The sequence below is a fragment of the Conger conger genome, chromosome 5 (assembly GCF_963514075.1).
Source record: "Conger conger chromosome 5, fConCon1.1, whole genome shotgun sequence".
Classification (NCBI taxonomy): Eukaryota; Metazoa; Chordata; class Actinopteri; order Anguilliformes; family Congridae; genus Conger; species Conger conger.
Window position 1 is genome coordinate 18,853,505 of NC_083764.1, and position 27,765 is coordinate 18,881,269.

At 42.3% G+C, this 27,765-nt stretch overlaps 2 protein-coding genes across 7 annotated transcripts in view; both read left to right on the forward strand.

Moving 5' to 3' along the window:
- The window catches only part of mboat2b (membrane bound O-acyltransferase domain containing 2b), a 61,737-nt gene extending 43,692 nt beyond the window's left edge, over positions 1-18,045 (forward strand). The window contains exons 5-13 of the mRNA XM_061242549.1: positions 2,448-2,503; positions 7,529-7,583; positions 9,247-9,430; positions 11,045-11,237; positions 14,157-14,260; positions 14,893-14,957; positions 15,329-15,461; positions 17,187-17,338; positions 17,867-18,045. Coding sequence (XP_061098533.1) covers positions 2,448-2,503; positions 7,529-7,583; positions 9,247-9,430; positions 11,045-11,237; positions 14,157-14,260; positions 14,893-14,957; positions 15,329-15,461; positions 17,187-17,338; positions 17,867-18,038 — 1,114 coding nt within the window. The 3' untranslated portion in view covers positions 18,039-18,045. The remainder of the gene's footprint in view (positions 1-2,447; positions 2,504-7,528; positions 7,584-9,246; positions 9,431-11,044; positions 11,238-14,156; positions 14,261-14,892; positions 14,958-15,328; positions 15,462-17,186; positions 17,339-17,866) is intronic.
- A 4,219-nt stretch (positions 18,046-22,264) lies between these two features.
- kidins220b (kinase D-interacting substrate 220b) overlaps positions 22,265-27,765 on the forward strand; it is a 45,641-nt gene continuing 40,140 nt past the window's right edge. For 5 of the 6 annotated variants that reach the window (XM_061241721.1, XM_061241723.1, XM_061241725.1 and 2 more), the window contains exons 1-4: positions 23,777-23,890; positions 26,057-26,212; positions 26,897-26,995; positions 27,437-27,535. In XM_061241721.1, coding sequence (XP_061097705.1) covers positions 26,081-26,212; positions 26,897-26,995; positions 27,437-27,535 — 330 coding nt within the window. In that variant the 5' untranslated portion in view covers positions 23,777-23,890; positions 26,057-26,080. Of the gene's footprint in view, positions 22,425-23,776; positions 23,891-26,056; positions 26,213-26,896; positions 26,996-27,436; positions 27,536-27,765 lie in introns of those variants that run through there. The other variant, XM_061241722.1, reaches the window with a different exon arrangement.

The following is a 27,765-nucleotide window of genomic DNA, read 5'->3' on the forward strand; positions in this document are numbered from 1 at the left end:
CGGGTAAATTAATAATGCAAGCTGCAAGTGTTGTAGATTGCAATGGCATCACAATGCCATTGGGAGGAGTGATAAGGATGTGGTGGTGGGTGGATTGAAAGAGGCATATTCCAGGGGGTGGAGGTTCTCCCAAGGTTAACCTATGTTTTAGTTGTCCACTCATTAAATGAAAGCATTTTTCGGCTTCTGTACATTGTGGCTTAATCCAGTTTCAAGAAGTATTATGCACTTGTGGTTGTAAGTGATATTGGTTGATTGTTTAATGATTAATTGTTTGGAATTTGTTTCTTGGTAATGAGACGGTACAGGGTAGGCTAGATTCCTTTTTACGTTCAAGGTAGCTGCACTTCAGTACAGACGAGGGCCATACCAAAAAATGCAACAAAGAGGAAGCAATACAGAAGTAATTTCTCTCATGGAAATGTTTTGCACCAGTGCTTCAAATGTTCCTTGTTTTAAGCTTACCTGGCGGTGCTGTAATGATCTGATCACTGCAGGTAAAGTTCAAATTTATAAAGCAGGGTTAGAAAAGTTTGGTCAACTATTTGGTCAAAGTTTGTGGCAAGAATCGCTGTGAGTTAACTTCAGTAGATGGTCATGTAGTTCATCACTGGATGCACACCTGAAATCCTATTTATCACTGAATATGCAAACCTTTTTTAATTACTATCTATATAGAACACCAGTCAATCTGGTTGTCCTTTCAGTTCCTGTCCAGTATAGGCACCTGACTTCAATCCATTTCACTGTTGGTATCATGCCAAAATTGACAAATGTTTGTGGGGTTTTTGAACCCTCACAAACTAGGTGGAATAAATATTATTGTATGAGGATATGTGCAGTGGTGTTTTCATGCATTGTAAAATCAAAGACTGCAAATCTGCCTTCATGCATACAATTATGTGTCTGAAAGAGGCTGCAAAAGTATCTATGCATTAATGCAGAGCTATTCAGATTTTGTCAAAACTTTATTTACGAATTTGAGGCATAACAGGCTCTGAAGATGCTTGAAAATCAGTTGCTTTGAACTGAATGCAAGGACTGGTGAATGAGAAGAGAAGGTTAGAAGATTAATTAATGTGTGTGTAACTCTCCATGAGACCAGCAGAGGAAAATAATTTTTAACTAGTAATAAATTGAATTATTGGCCGGATAACAAACCAAGACAGCAATATCCGAACAGTGTTCCGTTTCTGATTAAAATCTAGGGACCTGGGCCAGCAGTGTAGATGGTGAAATAAGCTGTTAGTCCTTTGCTGAAGAGTAGCTAGCTAAGTAAAACAATATACATTCCCCCATAAACATACTGTAGCACAACACAGAACACAGTTGGTTAAATCAAGAATAACATTTAATTAATGCACATAAAAATAAATGTACAAAACAAGATGGAAAAATGCTTATCATTGCAGTCCAGTGGCCTGTGCACTCACGACCCTGTTAGAAACTTTTTGAAGGGAGAGTGAAGATTTCTGCGGTTGCAACAATTTCCTTGGGAAAAGGCCCATGTCGGCCCGGTTTCTGTCCGGTTCTCAAGCACAGTCCATCTGGTCGAACTTTCCCGTCCTGAAAAAATAGTAGACATTCAGCTGTGCAGTCACTGGCTGTACTGTCTCACAAACCCAATCCTTCCCGCTGTTCCAAGGATGTTTTTAAACAAGTAAGAAGATCACAGTAATAGATAGTGAAGTCTGCTATTCTAATAAACTACAATGCTTTGGATGAAATGTCTGTAGAATAAATTGGTTCAACACAGGCTACAGGGTTAGTATCCTTGCATTGATGTACTCCGTTAAATGAAAGAACTTGAAAGTGGATGTACCATCAATCATTTTATCTGACTGGAGGCTATGCACATTGCTTTATTTATTGCTAAAAGTTTGAATGTATACATTACTGATTTCAGCCTCAGCCTTCGAGACATTTTCCCCCCTAGAAACTGGCTCAATTTATACTTGTTTACTGTAAACTGATACAACTCTGTAAAATGTATAGACAGATTTTTCATTTAATGAACATTGCTTACCTGAGCTGCTTTGGGGAGTATCAAACTATTCATGGGAAAAGTAGTGTCCACCATCTTTAATGTCATAAACCTCCTTATGTACACCAAATAGATTGCACTATACACTACTTTGTGTAGTGTAGTGTACAGTATATCCATTTAGCAACTATTTTTGGCATCTGTCTCTAGTGGCAGTTATTTTTGTTTCAGATAACAATTACTGTATACGTTGGTTAACAGCTTAGTTGAGGGTGTAATCATCAACTAAGAACTTTAGAGTAGCCTGCACTAAAATTACCCATATCATGCCTGTAGCTGTAACATTAGTATTTGTGCTGGAATGCCCCTTTAGTAAAACTCACCTCTGATGCTGGTGCTGTGTGTGGCACAGGGTGTTGACACCACTGCAACGATTGCTCATGCGTCATGTGTTCTCTTGCAGGCCCATGATGGTAATCACTCAGAAGATCACCAGCCTAGCATTTGAAATCCACGACGGTAAGCCGCACTCCCACAAACTTTGCCTGTTTCAACAATTAAAATTCGAAAATGCAATGCAGTACTATATTAAGACTTCCATTGCCATTATTGTGAAGGTGCAGTACGTCATATAGGTGTTGCTTGTGATAAATTAATCCTTTCCGGCAGAAACACTTTCCTCAACACACTCACAGTGTTGATACGGAAAGGAAAGGCTTTTGCCACTTTCGCCAAATGTGCAAAATTATCTGTGGAAATGAATAAAACAAACTTTGTGCAGCTCTGCAGTTTTTAGTCTCGCTTTCAGTTCATATAAGCAGAAGAGTCGATCCCCCCATTCTGTCAAAGCTCAGAGGTGAGATTCTCCATAATCCAGATCAGGAAATAACATTTCCAGTTCCATGGTTATCCTTAAATAATCATTAAAAATAATGTCTGAGCATTTATTATCCACATTAATTCTAACAATGTTGGAAGAAGAACAGACATACCTATCCTTCTGCGGTGGCAATTATTTATGTTTCAGATTTGATCAAAATCGGACAAACAACAGATGAAAGTGTTTTAGTGTTTGAGACCTAAAATCATATTAGGTTGTTTCAAATATTGTATTATTTATATGGTTAAATTATTTTTTGCTCGTCAAATTGTCTTACCGCATTGGCAAATCTTGAAATGAATCGAACTGTCTCACCTCATCTTTTCGTGTTATTTAGCAAAAACGTAATAGAAATTAGTCTTTTAGTCTAAATATAAGAATATAAGACTAAAATACTTAAGGGTTAAGGTTGTCTATTTTTTTTGTTTATATTTCCCCTGAATGTGGACAGATTCAACAGCTTGCAAGCTACTGTTTCGCTTACATTTGTAACGCGCACACCCTCTTGAATGCGGTGTAATAAAGAAACTGCAGTGTGCACAAAATGTCTGAAGGGGGAATCGCTGGATCGCACTCAATCTTCTGAAATGCCCTTCGACTCATCTCCAGTTTGATTTAAGATCTGTGTACTTGCACCCAATGAAGACTTCAAAAATGATAAGTTGTTGTTATTATAGTAAGTATGCAAATTGCTATTAATGTTTTCGGCATTTAAATAAATTCACATGGGTAGATTTTCCTTGCTATGGTTGTATCATGTTGTCATATTTACTGCGATTAATCTAATATTATCTGTGTTATGTCTTTATTGGTACACCATCCATCATCTCAAATGTTCATTGCAATACTTTTTATCCGTTGACACCAGATTTCTCCTTCGTAGTTAAAACCACAAAAAAGAAAGTAAGGCAATTATGCACTACTTATATTCAGTATATCTCTACCAGAACTCCAGCAGAAATGTTATTGCTTGCATTATCTTTCATAGTTGTGCAGTATAGATTTATTTATCTTGTACAGACTGTGAAAAGTAAAATATATATATTTTGATTTAACTTAAAAACCATAAGATAACAATGAACAGGCCATTCAATGCTGCAATGCTCACCTTTTCCTACCACTAAAGTCTACCCAATGCTTAGTTTACCTGAAAGCTAGATGATATCTTGAAAAGCACTGGTGAGGAATTTCCATACCCAGCATCTCTGCACTACATTATGATTTAGGAAGATTTAGAATACATCTATGTTTTTGTGTTGAATTGGGGGCAAATATATTGAAGGTTAAGAGTTGTGGCAGCCAACACCCTACAATGCAAGAAACGGTCCAGTCAGAGCATATTATCACTCTTATTGCTATTTATAAGTAGAGTGTTTAGGTTGATTACTGACTAGCTTCCATCCAATCATTTTAGACTCCTACATACGCTCTCTGGGCAAAAATTTGGGAAGGGTTTATGTAAATTATTACACTGAACAGATTTTTCAAAGCAGGCTATTATAGTAGTTATTAATCTGTTATCTTGAAAACAGTCATGGTCAAATGGCTGCTATAAGGAGATATCGTGCCACAATGATCCAAAATGGAAAAATGCATCAAAGCAGGACAACGTGGAGGAAGAAAAATAATAAATACCTGAGCGTATACAGTGGCTTCAGAAAGTATTCAGACTCCTTCACTTTTTGCCCATCAATCTACACTCAATTAATGCCAACAAATCAAGCAGTATAAGTATTATAGCCAAGCAACGCATACTGCTTAGCAGCATTGGCATGACATAATGTATCAACGAATGTGCACAGCTGGTCGTAGCTGCGGCTGGTTATATTTTTAGATGGTGCAACAGGCGTAAATATTGAATGTAATGCCGGATGTTGCTACAACCAACTTAACAGTTAAGGCCAGCTTTTTTATGTTTGGCCAAACTGAGTTACCGGGCAAGAAGGGCCTTGGTCAGGGAGGTGACCAAGAACCCAATGGTCAATCTAACAGAAAGACTTCTGCAGAGATGGGAGAACTTGCTGGAAGGATGACCATCTCAGCAGCACTTCATCAATCAGGCCTTTATGGTAGAGTTGCTTGATGGAAGCCACACTTGAGCAAAATACATATGACCGCCCGCTTTGAGTTTGCCAAACGGCATAATGTGAACTTATTAGGAAGCTATCTTGTTATAAAAATAATGGTGGTGAACAACGAGGTGTCATACTCGCCGATTCCTCCGCTGACCCTACCTCTGTTGCACGGAAGAAGACTCTTGCCAGCTGAGTACAAAGTTGTTGAAATCCAATTACCACCACTTAATCACCCCAATATATCAAGGTGGACCCTTGGAGAGCCTGTTGTGTTTGAGTAATTAATTAAGCGAAAACCCAGGAGCTTCCCTCTTTCCAATCCTCCGCTTCCCCCGAGTAGGTTTGGCTACTGAAAATCGGTACCTTTATGGCACCAGTTCCTGTATGACCGGTACCTACTGAACCAAATCACAGTGCTGATTTTGGTGCCTCATTTTGGGGCCACATGCCATAACTAGCTAACATTACAGTCGCTCTGTTGACTCTGTCAGTGATGGTAGGTACTGATAGCAAGCTAGCTAATGTTAAACTCAGTCAAAATGGCATGAGAAAAACAGTATGAATTGTAAGTAGATATTGATGATCTAACACTAGCAGTGAAGTTGAGGGTACCTTCTACGGAACCTGACCTTGCAGGTGAGAATTATGGGTAGTGACCCTTCCATACATTTTCCTTATTCACATGAGCACAGGAGGATAAGCTACAACTACAGTTCATCCTGATCTAGCTAGGGTTTCGCTCCATTATGATGTGACTCGGATACTCTGTTCGGCTTCACAGAGGCGGTGCGATTTAAGTGTGATCGAAGCACCACTGCTCTCCGAAATGCTGATTATCAGAAACCCGTGAAGTGAAACCTATCAGTTCATCGCCAACTAATCTAATAAGACCCACTCTTCCGGCAACGACCCTTCCACGTTCCAGTAAAGCGGAACCGTTCTCCCCCCACAGAACCTCTCCCACCCCCTCTCCCAGTTCATATTCCGTTTTGCTGGCGGTGGGGGAAGAGAAACCATAAAGGAATATGGGGCTTGCCAGACTGCTGTCAGAGCATTAAAATATATCCCCATTCTAGAAAGGCAAGGGTCCTTGCCAAAAGAGATTTGGCTGGGGTTAAGTGAAGTGCACGTATTCATATGTCAGCCTGTGAAGGCACATTTGCCGGACCACCCCCCTTACCCCCCTTAACCCCCCCCCCCCCCCTTCTTGCTCCCATGCTGTTGATTTGTAGCGGTGTGGACTTTCGCCGACCTGGTGATCTACAGTGGACAAAATGGCTGCAGAGCCTTAACACCTTTTGCTGGCTCTCACCTCTGAAACTGAAGCAGACTTGAAAATAGCCGACACGCATATATACGCATATATTATGTGTCAGGGGGGCAAATTCAGGGGGGCAAATTCAGTTGGCCTTCACAGACAGTGTATTCAGACATGTCAAGGTGCTAAGAGTTTACAATGACAAACGTTATATTCACGTCAAAATATGACATAAGAGGTAGTGTAAAATGATGGAACTAGTTTTACCAAGCTGGAAGAATATAAACAAAGTATCCAAGGGGGGACAGTGTGTGTCTGGATGTAGTTCTGCTGTGGGGAAGGTGTTCAGGTTGAGCTGTTAGGGGAGATGTACAAGATCCCTGGAGACCAGAGCACAGCTTGATCAATGGCAATTTTTTTTTGATTTCTTTTTGAAACTTGACTTCTTTGGATTGTGTATTCCTTTGTTGGATTATTGAAAAATTCTAAATTATTTTTTATTTATTCCAGAGCCTGTGAGATTCTATTAAGCATGGATATTCTTTTGAAAATAAAATTGATATAATATATGTATCTAAAATAACAGTAAAATAACATTGATAAAAACACTGAGAACGATAATATCATTTTGAGCTTTATTTTCTGTGTGCTGTAAAAATGCGCTCCCATCTTGGTCTGTATTATACAACTTGCCATTAATAAGAGGAAATGTTGAATGAAACTCAATAAAATAATTTCATTAAAGTAGGGCACTCAATTTAAAAATTCTCAGATTTACTGTTCAGTCAGCAAAATGTACGTAGCCCGTGTGCTTTTATGTTTCTTTTTTAGTATGCAAGAATTCAGCGTTTACATTTTGTCAGTTGGTCTTTTATCATCTCCATGAACCTTCTGACCCCAGAAACTAGTCAAGGTTTTTCTGACTCCACCCTGAATCCATTGTGAAAAAACCTGATCCAGGATCAGCGTTTAGGAGGTATCTGTCAACACTTATACATTATGTAAATATTAGCATTAGGATTATCAAAACTAATATGCTGCATATTTTCAATATGGACAGCCCATATAACTGAATTTCTGAGAAACACTGCTTCAATGCCGATTGTATCATGAGTATAATCTTACCTGTAATCTGACCACCACTAATTTCAAGGTTTTATCTTTTCAGCCTGTGATTTAGTTGGGTTTGACATTGAATATCAATAACAACAGATTATAATGCAAAAGTAGAGGATGTCAATCTACCTCCCTCTTCCTCTCCCTGCTTTGTGTGTGTCCCTTCCCCCTCTTTTATGAGTCTCTTTCCCTCTCTCTCTCCCTCCCCACCCCAGGAATGGCTCGTAAGGATGAGCAGCTCACTGCCAGTCAGAGATATCTAGCTGTAAGGTATGTTTTCAAGGTATGCTTTAGTATGCTAGTGTGGATGGAGAGTGAGCCATGGCTCTGTTGACCTCGCATGTGTGTGTTCTGTGTGCGTGTGCGTGTGCGCCTGGCTGAATCATTCAATGGGAATACCCCCCATGGTGTTAACGGCCAATTTACCTGTCCTCTACTTGCATTCTCCACCTGTCATGACCTGAATGCCGTTAACTCTCTAATCAGAACTCTAATCTAATCTGAATTCGGATAAACTTATGTCATGAGGTACGGGTCCTGACCAGAGAGGAATTCAGGTCTTGACAGGTCATTATTGCAGTAACACGGGTCTCCAACCCTGGTCCCAGAGAACCACAGGGTCTGCAGGGCTTCATTAGTTACTGGGCACTTGAGCGATCAATTTAAGCGGTTGATTACACCATTAACTCGCCACATCTGTTTTATTTGAGTTGGTTATAGATTTTTTTTACGTCAAAAACGAGAATTCCAAATCCTTTGGCTATCCGGGAGGTGCGTGGTGGGCCCCTGCTGTACAATGCTTTAAAGACCCGCTGCGATTTCATTTCGCTATGATCTTACCCCCAGGACTCAGTTTAAAAATTGCTTGTGTCTTTTTTTTCTTTGAGAAAGGCCCCATTTAATTGAAGTATAATATTGATACACTAGCTTCAACGCATGTTGCATGTTGACAAGAGAATGAAATTTGGTTCTTTGTTGGAGGGGGTTTGTTCAAAAACAGCCACAATGCAATTCTCAGTTTCTCGTCAAAGCATGCTATGTGGTTACCACAGCAACTGCACGTTCATGGAGTACCTTGCGACTTTTGGTCTGTCAGGGACGTTTTCCAAGGGAGAGCAGATATTTACAAGGGATTATTTACGATGAGAGGGATATTGTTGAAAGTGGACCTAACTGAGCCATGAATTTTGGTACAAATATGATGATGGCCTTGTTTAAAGGAAATGCATATTTGTCTATTGAAAGCAGTTGAAAGCAGTTATGAGAACTGTGTGTATATTTAATGAAATAAATATAAGGGCTTTATGGGTGGCAAAGTCAGTGAAGCTGTACAGACTCTTCCATCTGTTTTGGCATTTCCTCTTGTGTTCAGAACACTGTACTTAATGGCTGTTGACCTTCACTGGATATTATTGTTTATAGTTTAATTGCTGAAATGCACAACAAATGGTAAAAAAATCATTAATGAAGAAACTACTCTGAAATGTCAGCAGGCAGCAATACCTTTCACCCCAGAGGACCTGGCTCTTATAAAAATGGCAAGTGACTGCCAAAGGTTTTGCTGCATCACGATACGATAAACCTGAGACGGACCGCAGAATTTCCCCTTAATACCCATAAACGGGTTATTGCTACTTTAGGTGAAATTGATGCAACTAAGCCAGGGAAATTTTGTTGGCGCACACACAACACTGTCCTCTTTTCAGCACTGTCATGCATTTTAAATTAAGAATACTAAAAGTTATGAGCCTCAACCTACCTACCTTGTCTGCATGATCTATTCAGAGATTCTTTCACATTGTTGTCCTGCAAGGAAAGTGGAAAAACGTCTTAATTGTGAAGGCTTACAGTGACTTGTATTCCATGTCTACGTAACTGTCCGGGTGCTGTTGACCTTGTGTGAAATGGCTGCCTTTCTCTGGCTTCACTTTAGGAGGATGCCTAGTTTGCTGGAGTATTTGAGCTACAACTGTAACTTCATGGGAATCCTGGCAGGGCCCACGTGCTCGTACAAGGACTACATCACCTTCATTGAAGGCACGGCCTACTGCCAGAAGCACCTGGAGGCCAACGGGAAGGTTAACGGGAAGCTCAAGCAGAGCGATCCCTCGCCCAGGGTAAGCCCCCCCCCCGCTGGTCCAAAGGCTGTGTATGTATTCCCTGTATTACTTGTATCACTTATATCCAGTAACAGCCAAGTGATTGACAGGCATGGCAACCCAATGAGTAAGCTGGGGAGGGGTTTCCATGCCCAGGTTTGTGGAGCAGGACGCAGATGGATTGATATGCATGCATTGGAAGGCAAATTTTACAGTGTTTTGTAGAAATGCTTAGGAGAGATGCTACGGCCATGTTTAACCAAATGTGCACTTGACGCACTTACACATGTTAGTTGTTACACATGTTAGTGTGATGCAATTACCTTTTCTCAGTTCCCTGGATTGTACTGGAGCAGCGTTGATGGGAAATGCAGTCCATCGTTAAGTTCTGTAGTGCTTTTGCAAAAACTTTGGACTTCACTTTTCCTCATAAGTGGGTTCATGCAAGTTGATGTTTGACTTAAACGAGGGTGACCTGTAGCGTAGTGGTTAAGGTACATGACTGGGACCCCAAGGTCATCGGTTTGATCCCCGGTGTAGCCACAATAAGATCCGCACAGCCGTTGGGCCCTTAACCCTGCATTGCTCCAGGGGAGGATTGTCTCCTGCTTAGTCTAACCAACTGTACGTCACTCTGGATAAGAGCGTCTGCCAAATGTCAATAATGTAATGTAATGTATCAAGCTGTAGATGGTTAAATACGGAGGCTATTCCAGTTTCATGATGGTGGATTTTAAGCATGCGGCCACCTGGGTTTCTCCACTGTCAGCTAATGTTCTTCTTCCCAGTCCTTGTGTCCTAATCTTCAGCTAGCCAACCTGCACTGGAGAACTCTGCGTTTTCCCCCATTAATCATTTTGTCATCTTATAAAGGATTACCCTTCCTCTCCTGCATTTTCCCCTCCCATACTGCGGGGGTATTTGAGGCAGGGAGTTGCTGCCTCTGTCCCATTGTCTGACAAGGTTTTATTTGCAGTCAATCACAGAGTTACTGGAGAACGGTTTGTTAGTCGTTTTCATTTTTGCCCCGTTTAAGCATTTATGGCGAAGGCGCATTTTCAGTTGAGCGATTCCGAAACTTAGCTGCAGCACGGCTATTTTGTACGCAGAGGCTACTCCAGGACAAGTCCTTGTGAGTTGGTTGTGTTGCTCAGGACAAATCCGCTTCAGTGCGCTTGCTAACTTTGGCCGTTGAACCGCCGGCACAGAGGTCTGCAGCATACAGAGAAGTTTTCTTCACAGACCGTGATGAACAGATCTTCTTGTGGCAGCCAAACAAAGTCAAGCTGTGGCACTGGGTAAAATTCAAATGTACTTCGTTGTCGACTGTCGGGGACCGTGTGCATTTTTCTTTAAGAAAACAAAACAAACAAAAAAAGAATATGCCAAGTGAGTTCTTGGCTCAGTTCTTTATGCCGGGAATGAATCAGGGCTGAAATGCCTCTGCTGAGGTCAGTTGAATGGATTTTTTTGTTCTTTTTTTAAGCCTATTGTCAGCTAGTAAGACGGTGAACTTATTTGATCTTTGAACATGGCCTTTTTTCAATACTACATGCCATGCTTACTAAATGTTGTGTATTGTAGTGTGCTAACATACCGGGCTGTCTCCCTTGCCTCTCTCTCCCTCCTCAGGTGGATGTCATCCACAAGCTGTTTGCCTGTGCCATGTCGCTCCTCGTCTTCCTGTCCGTCTGCAAAGTGTTCCCCGTAGAGCGCAACATCGACGACCACTTCATAGCCACCACGCCGTTCTACGGTCAGGTGGTGTACCTGTACCTGTCTATGCTGACCACACGACCCAAGTACTACTTTGTGTGGACCCTAGGTGAGCTTTGTGTCCACTCACAGGGTTTTAGGGTTTAGCATAAGTACTAAACTGCTTTCTTCTTAGTGTCAGCCCTGATACCTGGCACCTGATATCAGCCCTGATACCTGACTGTGAATTTGTCCGTCAGAGCCAATCGAAGTTTGGCAGAGTTGCCAAACAGGAAGTGAGCTCATATTTCAGCGACGCTTCGATATATCAAAACCAAACTTAGTACATGGACTCAGGACCCCATTTTGAGGAAGCACCACTGGGCGATGCTGCGATAAGCAAAATGCGTTTTGGCCGATAAATTCATTCTTGTGTCTGTTGATGGCGTGAGAGGTCCCAAGGCCGAGACTTGGCAACTTTTCATGTCAACCTAATTGATTCAGGTGCCATATTGGATTTTATAGGTTTAAGGTTTAAAACATTTTCACAGGCCTCAGTTTGCCCAATCTTAACCTTGCAGGTTTAATTGTAATTGTGAAGATTGAAGGCCCACACGCATCAGCATTCTCTTACTGATTTCAATATAAAAAAGCCCACTAAACGTTTGCAAAGAATAGAGAAGAGTACAGAGAAGTCCCTAAACCCTCCACCTCCTGTGGCCAGCTCTCTGCGTTAACATTTAGCAGGGTTATCTGTTAATTATGCAAAAACATATGTCATGTCACTTGGGAAACCGTCTTACAAACAGCTCAGAAAAATAGCATACTTCTAACAAAATTGTTTTACTTGGATTAGTATGGAATCCTAAGCTCCAGGATGATATGAAAGCCTCAAAAACATAAAGAGTATAGAATAATGGAATACAGGTAATGGCTTTGAAATGGCTCCAACTGATACAGCTATGAAAGAGCCATTAAAAGAGTGCTGTCAATATGCATAGGGACTTAAATGACCCGCAGAATTAATTCCCAGGGCAGAGCAGTTGTCCCTGGCCCTCGGTCATTGGATATAAATCTATTTGTTTGCTCATCACATGCAATTAGCCTGCCATTAGTTCAATTATTGGGCTAGATTAATGCAGGGAAGGTTCCTTCTACCGGCAACCAGTTTCAGAACAAGCTGGCCGTGTTTCACATACAGTAGCTTTCAGGAAAGTAGGTTTCAGAAACCTTCATGCAATTGTATACTCTTAATTTATACATCTCTTAATTTTCAGACACATATATACGCTTTAGGTTACCCCATTTTAAATAAAAAAGAAGCTGCAAAATGTATGTTCTGAGCTGTATTTTCAGCTTTTCAGATAAGGAAGTGAAGGACATTTCAGAGAGGAGAGTAGGTCTAATGGGTCCAGAGATATGGGCAGATACATTATAACTATGAGGAGAGATGCTCTGATGTGTTTGAGATTTTAATGCAAGGGCCTCTTGTCTGAGAGGCTGTGCTCCTTTCATGAAAATGAGCACTTACTGTAAGCTTCAAGGTCTGTGGCAATGTTTTAATGACACATTTCTGGTCGAGCGACCTAATGCCGTAAACCCCAAACACACGATAGATGTAATTTAACCAGAAAAGTTGAAGGCGAGCCAGAGTTTCTCACTTACAGTGATGGCTAAGGCAAGGGAGCAGGGGAAGGAATTACACGGCTCATGGTCTACGGGGGATGCTTAGGTGGGCAGGTTAGCAGCGAGAGAGACGGAGGGTGGGGGAGCCTTGGCTGGGGCACAGGGGCGCTCTTTACTATGCAAACAGTGCCATGGGAGCACACGGAGTCCTCGGTCCTCTTAATCTCTCATGCAGAAATCGAATTCATTCAGTTGAATGCACAGGCATTATTAATAAGCACTTAGACGGAGTTAGGAGGCCCGCTTGGCTCTCGGCGTGCTCGCTCTGCCACATTAAGTGCTCAGAGTCGGGGCCCGGTCTGGCGGGCGGCACCGCTCACGGGCCGCCATCGCTCGGCGCTGTAGAGCAGCCCAGCCTGCGCTCCTGCAGCAGTGCTCATGACTCTCGCTCAGGTAAAAGGTGCAGCTGGCAGGAAAGGTCATTGTCTGCGCTATGCTGCCCTCATCTGGCGTAATGGGGAATTTTCACCTGAAATCTCCAAATCAACGTTGATAAGTGTGCATAGGAACTGAGAGAGGTAGCGGGTTGTATTGTGGTTCAGTACTGTGCTCTTTTATTGGGTGTTGATGTTTCATTGCTTTTCCGTACATTTTTGGAATGCTGTCATATAAAATGGGAGGTATCAATGCTTTGTCTCCTTGAACAATTTTTTTATGAGTAGTTTCTAGATGTAAACAACAACAACAGCAATGATACTAAAATAATAATAATAATAATGAGTCAGGTGCCTGCAGTGGCTTGATGATTGATGTAATACAGTAGATTTTCAGAAGAAATGCAAAGGTGAATGTGTAGCTGTCTGATTTTTTTTCATTCTAAAACTGTTATATACTGTTAGCAATTATTGAATGCAACTGCGGACTGCGGTGATAAGCCCTTCCCAAGAACTCATTCCACTAATCCTTAGAATTTAAAGGCACCCAATTGCTAAGTACTCCAGTAAGTCATCTTTTTCTTACTTGGTGAGCTTTTTATGTTTTTATTTTTTGCTGGGTGATTTTTTTTTTGCACTCTCATTTTCCGTATTAACACTCTGCCAGTGGAAATGTGCTTGAGGATTACCACGAAGAGAGCCAATAATTGAAGCATTTGTGATTGTGGCATACTTTAAATTACTCTTCCTAAGGGATGTTGTTGGGTTTGGTATAACTACTTTTCCCCTCCCCCTACCCTAGGCACTAGTCTTCTGTGTATTTTTCCAATAGGGTGTTGATATGACTGAAATGAGACAAGTTGATGATGTGTAAATGATAAGAATTTGTGTTTTGGATGTCACCCTAGATGAGAGTATGTAGCAAAGATGAATAATGTGCAGGATTCCGGGCCTGAGTTGCATCTCTCACACGCCTGTATCTCTGCCAGCTGATGCCATCAACAATGCAGCGGGATTCGGCTTCAATGGCTACGGTGCAGACGGCTTGCCCCGGTGGGATCTGATATCAAACCTGAGGATTCTGGATATAGAGGTTAGACACAGGGCTGCCCTATAATCGCATTCGCACTTCTTCAATTGGCTTTGATAGCGTAAGGCCGGTAGCATGCTTGCTAGCTTGGTCAGTAAAGGCGCTCACCAGGAGGTTGGGCCCTCATAGCTTATAGCGCAAGTGTCAAACTGCAATCCTGGAGGACCGCAGTGTCGGCTCGTTTTCAGGGCGTTCTCGGGACTAGTGGTTCATTTAAGTCATTGATTGGCTAAATAATACACACACCTTGTTCTCAAGGCCTTAATTAGCATACACTGCACCCTGCTGGGAATTTGGTCTATAGCCTGCCAAGGTTATGTCATTAGCTGAAAAAATTAACAGGAGTCTGCAGCGTCATTCCACCAGGGGTAGGTTGGTTTTAAGTCGGTCAGGATTTCCCCTGGTCACAGCTGCATTAGCTTATGCTAATGGCGAGCGCCCTGTTTGTCATCAGTGAGTGACAGACCTCTGTTAGCTCTCCTGTAGTACCTTGTGGCCAGTGGGGTGGAGAGTTTTTAGTGGCTCATGGGTAATTGCACTGTAGCAGACCAGGTGCTTCAGCTACAGTGCTCCTGTGAGGTAGGGTGGCACTGCACTGAGAGTGGTGCACTTAGCATTTGTCTTTTCTGTTTCAGTTCGCTACGAGCTTTAAGATGTTCCTTGATAATTGGAATATTCAAACAGCACTTTGGCTCAAACGGTAAGGAATTACATGTGTGATATTTCCTTGTTTAAACCTCAACTTAGTATCCTGAGCATACAGTCACACAGTGTTGTACAGGTGCAGTAGATGATCCTGAGTGTACAGTCACACAGTGTTCTACAGGTGCAGTCGATGATCCTGAGTGTACAGTCACACAGTGTTGTACAGGTGCAGTCGATGATCCTGGGTGTGCAGTCACAGTGTTGTACTGGTAGACTATCCTGAGTGGACAGTCATACACTGTTGTACATGTACAGGTATCCAGAGTTCACTGTGGTTACACATTGCTGTGCTCAGATAGCCTGTGCATATAATGATTACACTGTGCTGTGTTCAGACTTAGTTTTACTTTGGCTTTATATGTGCAGAGTGTGCTATGAACGCTGTCCCTACAACCCCACGGCTGCCACGTTTCTGCTGTCAGCCATGTGGCACGGTGCTTACCCCGGGTACTACCTCACCTTCCTCACCGGCATCCTGATGACTTTGGCAGCGCGGGCGGTGAGTGCCACACCACGCCATCTCTCTCTAGCTCTCTGTTTGTCCCTCCCCCTCTCGTTTTCTCTCTCTCCCTCCCTCTCTCGTTTGCTTTTTCATACAGTGTATAAACTGTACAGTGTTGTAGCTACCTCGAGGGACCTTCCACCATTTTAGACAGTATGAACTTCCATCGTCGAAGACTACCCTTGCTCCCTGAGATTTCCTGAGGTGGCTACCGCACAGAGCAGATCTGCATGCGTTCCATAACCATGGCCGCTGCCGATGTTTTATTGGTGTTTGCGTGAGAGGCACACTGTGTCAGTGTAACCTATCTTAACTCTGAGAGAGCAGCGGTGAGTGTAAGTGAACACACTCCAGTGAGGACCCATCTATCAGCATTCAGTGAGCTGCTAACACTCCTCAAGCCTTCAGTGTTCTTACTATACTAGATATATATAGCCCCACAGCATCAGGGCCTGGTTGTATTGCCTAGCGTGTGTCCCTAGCATGAGATCCATTACAGTTAGCCCTTTGAAGTGATAAAAGGGTTTTAAGAGAGGACTGACGGCTTGTGTGAAGTAGAAGTTATTTATAAACTCAGAGGGGTGGTGAGCATGCCCAGTTGTCGCCCAGGTTTCCCCTGGTCTGTCAAGGAGATGGAGCGTGTGAGGGATTCTGGGTAACGAAGTGCTGCATCGCCCCGGTTTAAACTGCGGTGCAGGTGCACATGTTACGAGACCGAGAGATTGAGACAGAAGAGGTGTTACTGAGGAACGGGGCTAAGGAAGGCTGCATTGTCCATTTATTGCCAGTTTTCTTCAGAAGCAATTCTTGGTGGCAGTGTACCATGTTCTTCAAATTGAAAAGGGGACCGGAAGATAATGACCTGATATCTCAGTGCAAGCTGAAACCGCCCTCATGAGGATACATTTAAAAAGAGAGATGCAATGAAGTGTATCATGTCTGATACAAAGAGTGTTGGTGAGCGAACCTAAATCTATCAAAGAGTCTCCTCTTAGCGGAATATTCTACACCTTATCTCCGACCTGCTTTATAGTTCATCGGTGCAGTGTGGCTCAAAGCTGCATTTAGTTTGTTTGGCTAATCCTGTCTCTTGGAGGTTGTGCCATGATTACCCAAGATTAGGGATTGCATCTCATTACATTACATTACATTATTGGCATTTGGCAGACGCTCTTATCCAGAGGGACGTACAGTTGATTAGACTAAGCAGGAGACAATCCTCCCCTGGAGCAATGCAGGGTTAAGGGCCTTGCTCAAGGGCCCAACGGCTGTGTGGATCTTATTGTGGCTACACTGGGATTCGAACCACCGACCTTGTGTTTCCCAGTCATTTACCTTAACCACTATGCTACAGGCCGCCTCTCTGTTGGGATCATCTTGCATTTCATTAGATTCATTGTATTCTTTCAGTATCTTGTCGCAAAAGTTCCAGACCAGTGACAGAAAGCAGATTTTAAGTCCTGATTAAGTATGTCCTGTCATATTATGGCTACTAGAGATGGTTGGAAGTGAGGCCAGGAAAGCTGAGCCAGTCATCACTCTTTGGTTAGATTAAAGCAATGAATGTACAATGCATCTACTTTAGCAGATGGATATCCATTTTACTATAACGTAGAGCATAGGACCCTTTACAAACCCTATTGTACTTTCACTGTTGGGGATATATTGCTGTGTGGGAATGGGTCTGCAGCACAATTACATTTTTGCCTGGCTCCATTTCAGATAAGACACAACGTGAGGCCATATTTCCTGGGTTCAGCGACACACAAGCAGCTCTATGACATCATCACGTGGGCGGGGACTCAGATCGCCATATGCTACACAGTGGTGCCGTTTGTGCTACTGTCAGTGGGTCCGTCAGTGAAGTTCTACAGGTGACTCATGCGCAATGTACAAACACCCGCATAGATGGGCACACACTTTTCAACTGTGTACATATCCTTCACATACTTCTGTTTATAAAGAGCCATCAACATGAAGAACTTCACTTCAGAAAATGAATAATGCTAATGAAGCTACAGATTAGAGATAACTGGGTGCAGTTACATTTTTGTTGTTTGTCCTCTGATCTTTCATCACAAAATATCAATGCATGTTTCCAGTGCTGGTCGTGACTCTTTTGGACTGCATGGGTTATTACCAGGATTTAAAGGGAAATGTTGATTAATTTCAAGTAGAATAATATATACTTTTTTTACTGAGAAGCATATTTATTTGCTACGTACCTTATTGTCCTGTTACCATTTGCCATTTAGCATTTTTGTTTCTTTGACTGTTTATTCCTGTCTTTGGCTGTGCAGCTCAAGTCTAAATATCCGATGATGTCTTTTATGGATAGACGGCTTCATTGTCCTCAGAGAGGAAAATGACCAAGCTATCTTCTCCTCCTCCTCTGTTTCCAGGTCATGGTACTTCTGCATCCACATCGGCTGTGTGCTGCTGGTGGCGGCCCTGCCAGTGAAATCCAGATACCTGCGGGCCCAGCAGCACCAGAACAGCCTGCCTCAAGCCCTGGCCCGAGACGGCCACCCCGTCACAGACCGCAACAGCAACCAGAGAGGGAAGGCCACATGAGGGATGGCGTGGCGGGGCGGGGGCACGGGGGAGGGGCGGGGGGGGGAACGCGTGCAGCGACTGGCCGCGGGGAACTGCCCAGCACTGAGACCACTTTTACACTGAGAGACGGACCAACGCGTGGACGTACTCTCGGCCACGTTCAACAAGCGGAGTCGCGTCTCGGCAGGCAGAAGCGGGACGGACCACTACGGCAGGACGAATTGTCCATTTTTTTTTTTTTAATAAGGACTCTTAACGACGAAGGCCAATCGGAGGATCAGGTGACGCGGTCAAATTGTCATCCGAATTATGCAGAAAGGCTCAAACAAAAAGCTGCCTTAAAACCCTCTATCTACTTGGCAGGTTCTCAGACATTGGTGGGTGCTAGCATGAGGGCCTGGATCACTGACCCTCGGGGTGGTACGCTGTCACACGTCGGCAATGCTGTTCAAGCACCAGTGTTGGTCAGTAGGGGGTCCATCTCTTGGCTGGGTGTGGTATTTAGAGGGTTTTAGTCTTGGTGAAAACGTATCTCCCCCTCCTTTTGGAAAAATGAATCTTGAAGAAAAACAGTGCGTTAAAGAAAAACTATTGTAATACCACATATGTTAGATGCCAACCTCTTCAGACGAGTCCTTTGGAGTCATTGTTCGACTAGTCTTACTTTCTGCTCTGAGGACACACTGTTCAGTGCTTTCCTCAGGGGAAGGACATCTGTCCAGGGCCTGAGGCCATTGCTGAAGACATGTGTGACGACCTCTGTGATGCGGTTTGAATTTTAAGCGTCTGTTGCCATTCTTCGGGGTCCGTGGTCACTCCAGCTCTCAATCTACAGATCACACCCTACAAGCTTCCTCAGCCAACAGCCATGATGTCCCTTAGCGTCAGTGTTCGATGTTATTAACCTCAAAGCTGGCATTCAGCAAATCATGAGAATACACAGCCGACGGGTTTAACAGAATGTGAAGGAGGACTTTTTCTTGCATTTTATTTTTTTCATGTCTTTGTGTGGGGTTTTTTTTTTAACGCCTTTTTTGCAGGAAATAATTAAGACAAGTTGCCTCTTTCGCATTTCGAGAGTTAATGTCAGCGTGTATGAACCGTCAGACCCGTCAGTAATTCAGTCTCTCGGGTCTCATCATTCGGCAGTAATCATCTCTCATTCACCAACACTTTCTACTGTGAAGGTAAATGATAGTCGCTCATTTTTAGAAAGATATTTTCCCAATTATTTGTGTTTTTCGTTTACGTCATTCCAGTTTTTGAGTGTGATTTAGAAGATTCCAGAGACCAGTACCAAGTCGAGAGTGGATTGAAGATGAGATTTCTTTCTAAATGTTTTCCTTTCTGCCCAGAGGGATGGAGGAATGCAATACAACTGTTAACGAAATAACAAAATATTGTTACAGGACTAAGGGAAGGACATTTTTGTTGGGTTTTTAGAGAGGATGAGATTATGCCACGCTGACTGGAAACTGTATGTCACATTTTTTGTGTATGCATTTTTTTCTTCCTTTTGTGGATTATGTGATTAAAAGATGAATGAATTTGATCTAGGGAGATCTGGTTTATCGCACTCATCCTGCCCCTCATGTGGACGTGCCTACCACGTATTTTTCCAGGATATGACACGTGCATGTTCTCAAAGCACCCTTCCTTCCTGAATCTCAGTGCTCTTCACTCTGAAAGGGGGTTACTCACTTTGTGCAGCATCAGTGTGTTACCTTCAAGACGTGTGACAGCCATTTTGTGTCAATCCATCACCCTCAATTAAGCTACAGCAATGTATAGCAGATTTAAACTGCCTAAAATTTTAAAAGGAGAAATTGAATACTTGCATAATGTGTATGACGGGATGCAGTGAAAGGTTACTGGCTTTAGCACCTGAGGGCTTCTAAGCATGTATTGAAAATGTTGGTTTTGAGGTTTAATGTTTAGTCATTCTCAGTTATTATTGGTTGGGTGAAATCACCTGAAATTTTATTTCTAACACTTTTTTTCTGATGGGTTGAGGTAGTCAAAGCCACTAGGCACACAGCATATTGTCTCATCAGTTCAATGCGAATAGAAACTGTCAAGGTCAACATTCTCAGCAGAAGTTGAAAAGCAGTTTTCCCTTAACCGAGAGTAACACTGAAACTTCCATTATTTCCATCCAACCTCTGGCCATTATTGTGGTTTCCTGATGTATGTACGTATGTGTACAAGGTTACAAAAGTGTGGCTGTTATCTGAAAGTTCAAAGACTACAGTGTTGCTGTGGGGCTTTTTTAACATGCCTGGACAATGTTACAGCAAAGTAAATCAACAGATCAATGCAAACAACTTCACAGCAGAGTGCTCAATGGGGTGTGTACAGCACCCCCTGGTGGAATTGTGAGGATTGCTGTGTTGGGGCCTTGTGGGATGTAATGTAAATTTGTCCTTGAAATTGTTAAATTATTTATTCAAACACATAATAAAAGTTCTTTTAAGAAGAGATTTGACAAGAGATTTGAATAACTGAAATGTTTTCTTTTCACTGGTAGCACAACCTCTCAAATCTACAACCACATCGGGAATAACTTGCCAGCAATTCTGCATAACCTGCCTTTATTTAGGTTTCTTTAAGTCTGTTGAAGATGAATAGGATAGGACTACTACATAATTGATTATCCATGATACTGCTGAAACTAAACTTTTAAAAAAGAAGAAGAATTTCTCTGTGACCTTCATGAACTATGAATTTCTACCAGAATGCCAGGAATAATTGCTCAAAATGACTAGCCATACAATTGTAATAATTTGAAGGAGATTCCTTTGAAGGAGATGCACTTGCATTTTTGCCTGCATTCAAAATGATCAGGTATGTGAAAAGAACTGTGTAATACCACTAATAAAACCGTTGGCTGTGGTGTGCATTCTGGTTCATCAGTATTTTGGTCTGTACTATGAATGGGGGGGCCCACACTTTTCTTATAAAGTGTTTTTTTTTACCTTCAACAATCAATTAATTATTTGCTCCAGTTCTCTGACATAAACCTGTGTTCCCCTCTTATCACATTCTGTGAACTCTGGTCTCTTGATCACTTGCGTGGCTGTTGAACACATACATTTCAGTGTTATGTAATAAAAAGTATACCAAAGGAATCAACACCACAGGAACCTACACCCAGGTTTCTGAATTCTGGACAGTTATGGTTTATTTACAATGGAGTGACCATTTGAAAAAAAAATAAGGTTTCATCTATGTCTGTCTCTGTCTTATGGTGTCAATTAAACATTTACAGCAGCTCAGCAAGTTGGACTGCACATTTTACACTGCTTACACTTCTGTTTAGGTTGTTTTTGCACGTACTGTATGGGATTATGCATGCCTAATGAATAAATATGATTGTTTGCTCTCATTGGATCCAGGATACATAAGACTTGATTTGACCTGTATGCTACTGCTACAGCAGGTTTTTTTTTACTTTAAATATTTTTGCAAAGTACTTAGAGGTTTGATTTAGACAAAACACATATACTTTTACTATATTTGCACTGGATACCTTCCAAGTTGTTTATGGGCTCAAGCATCCGATAAATTGCCCTTTAACACACAAGGTTATTTCTGGCACTCGGTTATGTTGGTCGCTCACCAACCTCATAACTTCACTACACGTGCTCCAGACTCAGGCATTTTATTTATTAGCTGCACGTGTACTTTTTGCATGCCATTAGTCCAATGCCGCAGCAAGTTTGCCCTTTACACTGCTGTTCTTTGGACCGTCGTGTAAATTATGTACACGAACTCCCGATAACTTATTTACAACTCTTTATTCATTAAAACCGTTTCATGTAATTATTAAATGCCAGTTCATCTGTAGCCGGTATTGTGCCATGTGCAATGTAACTTATTAGCATTCAAATGCGTAAAAGAAAAAGAAAGAAATAGCTCTGCATGGACAGAAAAACCATATGTCGTCTGTTTGAAATTTCGAAGTTACTTTCGAATCACTGACCAATTCGCTCAAAATTAAAAGCGGACTACTTTCAAATGAAGTCACACTATTACACCTCTATTCTTGTGAACAGGAAACTGATTCTGGCTGCAAAAATAGAATATTTCAATGCACCACGTTAAATTTCCAAATATGACCAAAAAAGTCAGCTTTCCTAAATCGCGTACAATATAATTATTACCAAGAGGGGTTCGTCGGTCTCTCGCATTGTTTCTGGATGCTCTGACAGCTACGTCACACTTTGTAGGCGGAGAGAGGAGAGTCGGTGTTGTCTTCTGGGTCTAGGCCATTGTTATCAGTTGTCGATGTAAAATGGCTGTCGTTGAGATTAGAGACGTACAATTAATCGACTAAGAACGGAGAAGTATTCATACTACACTGTCAAAGCGTCGGAGTGGTATAGTTTATCATATAATTAAAAGGTAGGTAACCGATCTAACGTTTCTTTCTCGGCAGAACTGGGATCCACGAGCAGTGTCGTTTGAGTCAAGTCGCCACTCTCATTTTGCCGGTGACAACTAACGTTATGCTAGCTAGCTAACTTGGATATCTAGGTTCTTTTATAATTGTAACGTTAACTTGCTAACCCCAGTCAAGCAAAGTATACCACGCAGCTTACTGTTGACTGTAGCTTCCTTGCCCATCACTCTACTATAGGTTTGTATATTTTGCATAGTATTTTTCTTTATTGGAAAACTCATTCGGCTAGCTAACACTGATGTATTTGATGTGACATTAACCTGTTATGTGGCTGATAACCAAGCACGATATCTAATGAACTCCACGAATAAACTTGGATATGAAATGTTAGCGAACGTTATCTTCAAACAACTAGCAGTGAAGTCAAACCACGAGTGGTTTGTTATCTTGCTAATTAGGCTTAAGTTAGCTGCCCCCTTTTAAGACTGCTCAGGTCTCCCCTCTCCCAGCTGTTTCAAAACAGCAGTTTTTTTCAGCAAGGTGGACATTTGTTATATATTATATTCAAAATTCCTTTCACCTAGCAACAGTCCTGATCTAGCCTACACACACTGACATCAGCACAAGTACCAACTTCTAGGAAATATGATATCAAGAATGTGTTTATCTTGTTCAGAAGATCAAAAGTTACATTGGTGTTGAATGAATGTTGGTGCAACATTACTGACTTTCTTCAGGTTGTAGGATACAAATATGCACATTGAATCATTCTGGTACTTCTGTGTGATTTTCATCTCAAAACCCCTCGATTATATGCAGCCTTAGCTTATTGCAAGTGTTTCATATTTACCTTAAGTCTAGTGGGTTTATTTAAAAAGCATGGAGGCCAGTGCTGGATTTCAACAAATGGTTTTTGTAGCATTAAACAAAGAAAAATGCACTCTCAAAAAAGTAAGTTAGTATCCAACACACCTTGTGGACATACAAAGGGAGACTTCATCACAGACACAAAATGTGTTATAAACAATACACGAAGATGTGTTAAAAATGACAAGTTATGTCTGTTTTGAGTGAGTTTAGCTTTATTATTGTAGTTGAAGCCTGGATGATTTTGGGGGTGTGACATCTAGTCTAGTCTTTTAATGACATGACAAATATGATTTTTTCTTCATTTATATTCGGCGTTCTCTTAAATAACCACATTAAGGTTGGCTACTGAATATCGTCGTGCTGCTAACTGAATCCATGACAGTGTGCAGTAGTGGTGGTGCTGCCGGTACGTTTCAGATTTTGAATTGCGTGCGTGCGTGCGTACTGGCCTGTTGTGGGCGTTTCCTTATGCATAATTCATAGTGGACAGGGGATGTGCAGTAAAAGCTAGCGTGTTGATATTCAGCTCAGACGACGTCGTACGGTACCCAAATATAAGCATCTGAGCGACGTTTCATCTACCAGCTCGCATAACTAGGTAAGGCACAATACTTGACGCACTGTTTCTGACCTTTAACTGAAATGCATATTTTTTTGCGAGACGAAGCTGTTGCTTTGTATTCAATCTGACTGCGGTTGTTTATCGTTGATGGCCGATTTTCTTTCTTGCAATGCGATCTTCTCCAAAGACCGTTCCCGCATGATCACAGATCACAAAGGAGAAGGCTTACGTGTTTATTCAGCTTCTCGTTTTATCGTACTGTATCTCTTCTTTCCAAATCCCGTGTTCTATGTATAGATTTGCAGTCTGTATCAACAATGGGCTTGTCGGAGGTAAATTAATCCACATAGCCCCTTGTTTCACTCGGATCCATTATCCAGGAGTCGGAAATGTATTGCTGCATTGCATGAAATAGGCGAAATAATCGTCAGTTTTGAATTTCTGTATTCGTATTCACAGAAAACCCATATGACTAGAGTTTTTAAGGTACCGTATGGCTGTGCCACTATGCAGAATATGCAGGCCTTTTTGAAAGTGCCCACTGTTGTCATTGCACATTGTGCTTCTTAACCACAGGGGAATATCTGACCGCTCCAGATCTTTTTTGTTACATTTTTTTTACCATAAACAGAATTTGGCCCAAAAGAGATCATATTCTCCGTGAAATAATCGATTTCTGTTATGTTCAACTGCCTGGATTTGGACGTGAGATGTTGCTATAACGACCGAGTCTCTTTTGCGGGATTTCATTATAAAATGGTCGGTGAAAAACGTGAATTGATCATTGGTTGAGTGAGGATTGCCCAAATTGCATTTTGAATGTTTTAAATCATTGAATCATTGAGCAAACACAAATCAATGTTAGAAATCGGTTTATTTTATGTAAATTAGAAGAAAAAAACCGTTTCTTTGGTGATGTCTTTTTGATGTTGATGGGGCTTGGCGATCATTGAATGTATAACAGTCCATTTAACTTGTCTTGATGATATAAATATCATGTCTGAAGTACTTTATTGTTACAGAAGGGGGATATTTCATAAAACAATTTAAAAATATCTATATACTGATATCTCGGTGATTCAGTCGATAAGTTGCTATTCATTCTTACTTGCTGTTCCTGTAGTCCTGCCGTTACAAGTTCATTGTGCCATATCAGCGATTCAAACAAACAAATGTTCAATGCCCTTCTCTGTATTTCACATAGACTATATCCCAGATCTGAGGCTGGTGTGGTTTGAAAGGCAAATCTGGTGAAATTCTACTGGGAGTCCATTGTTGAAGTACAGTCAGAAGTCTTCTAGTGGGGAACCATATTTTCTCCCAGAGTAATTCCAAGGCCTACTGCATTTTAGTGTTCTTCTCTCCCTTAACACATCTATTGCACACCATTATCTTGTGGGGGTTTGAACAAATGTGAATCTTTGAAAAACTGACTATGTTTGAAGCTGTGCGTTGTGCTTCAGAGGAAAGCCCCAATCTGAGATGGCGGGGGTATCTGCCTTCAGCAGGAGGGCTCCTGACATTTCAGGAGCAGATAAGCCACGGCACGGTGTCTGAACGGCGGGATGGTGGCTGTCCCTCCTGCTTCACAGGAGGTCTTTTCATCATGGCTGGGCCGGCTGAATTTTCAGCCGCAGAGAGATCCAAGCCGTTCAAGCTTCGCTTGAGGCCTTATCGGTGCTGGGTTTTGCACAGATTTGTTTCCGAGCGACGCCCTGATTCCTCCCTCGCCCGCTGTGTGTGGAGCCATCTGTGGACTACTGGGCTGTCATTCTCTTATATGCAGTCATATCGTAGCCAGTTTGTTTTTGTGGGGAATAAATGCAAAATGCCCATATTTGGACAGTCCAAGTGATCTATTTTTTATGTCAGCAGGGCTTAACAGTGCTCCCGTTTTAGGAACATTAGCTCAAGAGAATTGATGTGTGCTAACTGGAAAAATCATTTCTGCTAATTGTTATGCATTAGCGTGCGCGAAACAATTTCAGTTTAGGAGCACACTTGGCCCTTGAATTAGCGTAGAGCCCTGCGTTACGTACAAATTGTAATAAACAAAATTATTAAATGAAAACAGCGATGTACAAACTGTAACATGAAAATCCTAATTCGGGGCCTGCTTTGCTTGGGTATCTGGGTGTGAGAGAGTTTGCGTGTGAACATGCGCATGTTTTATTTTTGGTGTCACGTTCCCCTACCCCTCAGGAGCAGTGGTGTGGAGAAGCAACCATGGACACCACTACATCCATAAAGATGACCACTCTGGCCATCCAGAACCTCTTCAGCTACGTGGAAGAGGAGAACCTGGCCGCGGTCAAAGCCCACCTGGAGAAGTTCAAGGAGGTGGATGGGAGGAGCGATGTGAGTGACCTTTGTACAGCCTGTATGGACCTGTGTGTGTTTGTGTTTGTCTGAGGTGGCCTGTTTATACCAGTAGAGCAGGGCTTGCTCAACTCCAGGTCCTGCGGGCCTCAAACATGTGCTACTACTTGAACCAAGGAGGCGAAATACCCAAGGAGGTGTTGTAATGCAGTGTTTCTCAACTGTAGTCGTCCCACTTGCCAGAAGGTTTTTGTTGTAACCAGGAACTCTCACACCTGATTTAACTAATCAAGGGTATTTTTTGGTGGTTTGATTGCTTCAGTCATTAAATCCGGTGTGTTCCTGGTTACAACAAAGAAGCTTCTGGCAAGTTGGCCCCAAGGACTAGAGTAGAGAAACACTGGTCTAGTGCATGGTTGGCACAATTACCTACAGACGCTGTGGCCCGCAAGACCTGGTGTTGAGTTGCGCTGCAGTAGAGTAGCTTCAGTTGGGGCACTGTAGTCTCGAAGTGCGTCCGGATACACGTTTGAATGCAGTGCAGAAAATGTTGGAATGTTCAAGAAGAAAATGTGCATTTTGAGTGAAAAGGTGAATTATTTCTCTAGCCGGCTGATTCGTATTGAGTTCAAACCCTCTGGTGTTATGTTAGCTGTCTGGCCAGTTATGACTGTTGTACACACGTGTGTAAGGTAAACTCCTCTTCCTCTCGCTCTTCTTCAGAATGGGCAGACACCGCTGATGCTCGCCTCGGAGCAGGGCAGTCTGGAGATCGTGCAGGAGCTCATCAGGAGGGGCGCTAACGTTAACCTGGACGATGTGGTGAGCGCTCTTCTGCTGCGACGGGAAGATCCCAAATACCAGTCACATGTAGAGTTACCTGCTACGGACAACACCTTAATGTAGTACAGAAATAAAATGTTGAAATAACATGCATTCCCAAGCAGGGGTGTCACTGTCGCGGGAATGGTGGAACTGACTGCCCAGGAACCCAAGGCAGGGGGGGTGGGGGGTGTGCAAATGGGTGTGTCGGTCTCAAAAGGCCTATACCAAAAATTGAGCTTTGGTCTACGATTTTAATGGGCCCACAAAGACTGCACAGGGCCCAGAATTTCACGCTACAGAAAAGATATTGCAGCTCCTCATTATATATGGGCCATTATATGTGTAAGGCCAGTTAAGGGTTGGGGTTTCCATGGTAACTGTTCTTTCCACTGGAGTCGCCATGGTAACCTTGCCTGCTCTTCTCCATTCCGCACTCAGGATTGCTGGACGGCTCTTATCTCGGCTTCCAAAGAGGGTCACCTGGAGGTCGTGAAGGAACTGCTGGAGAACAGTGCCTACATAGAGCACAGAGACATGGTGAGTGATGGGATCACCTTTTAATTTAATGTCCATTTAATGTCCTTTTAAAGCAGTGGGTGGATTAATGAGCATCGGGCGTGTACTGGGCAGGAAGTGCCTATTTATATTTATAGCTTTGGTTATATTTGGGCATTCCTAATTTGAAGTGCAAATGAGTTTAAACACGTGTGTGTGTGTGTGTGTGTGTGTGTGTGTGTGTGTGTGTGTGTGTGTGTGTGTGTGTGTGT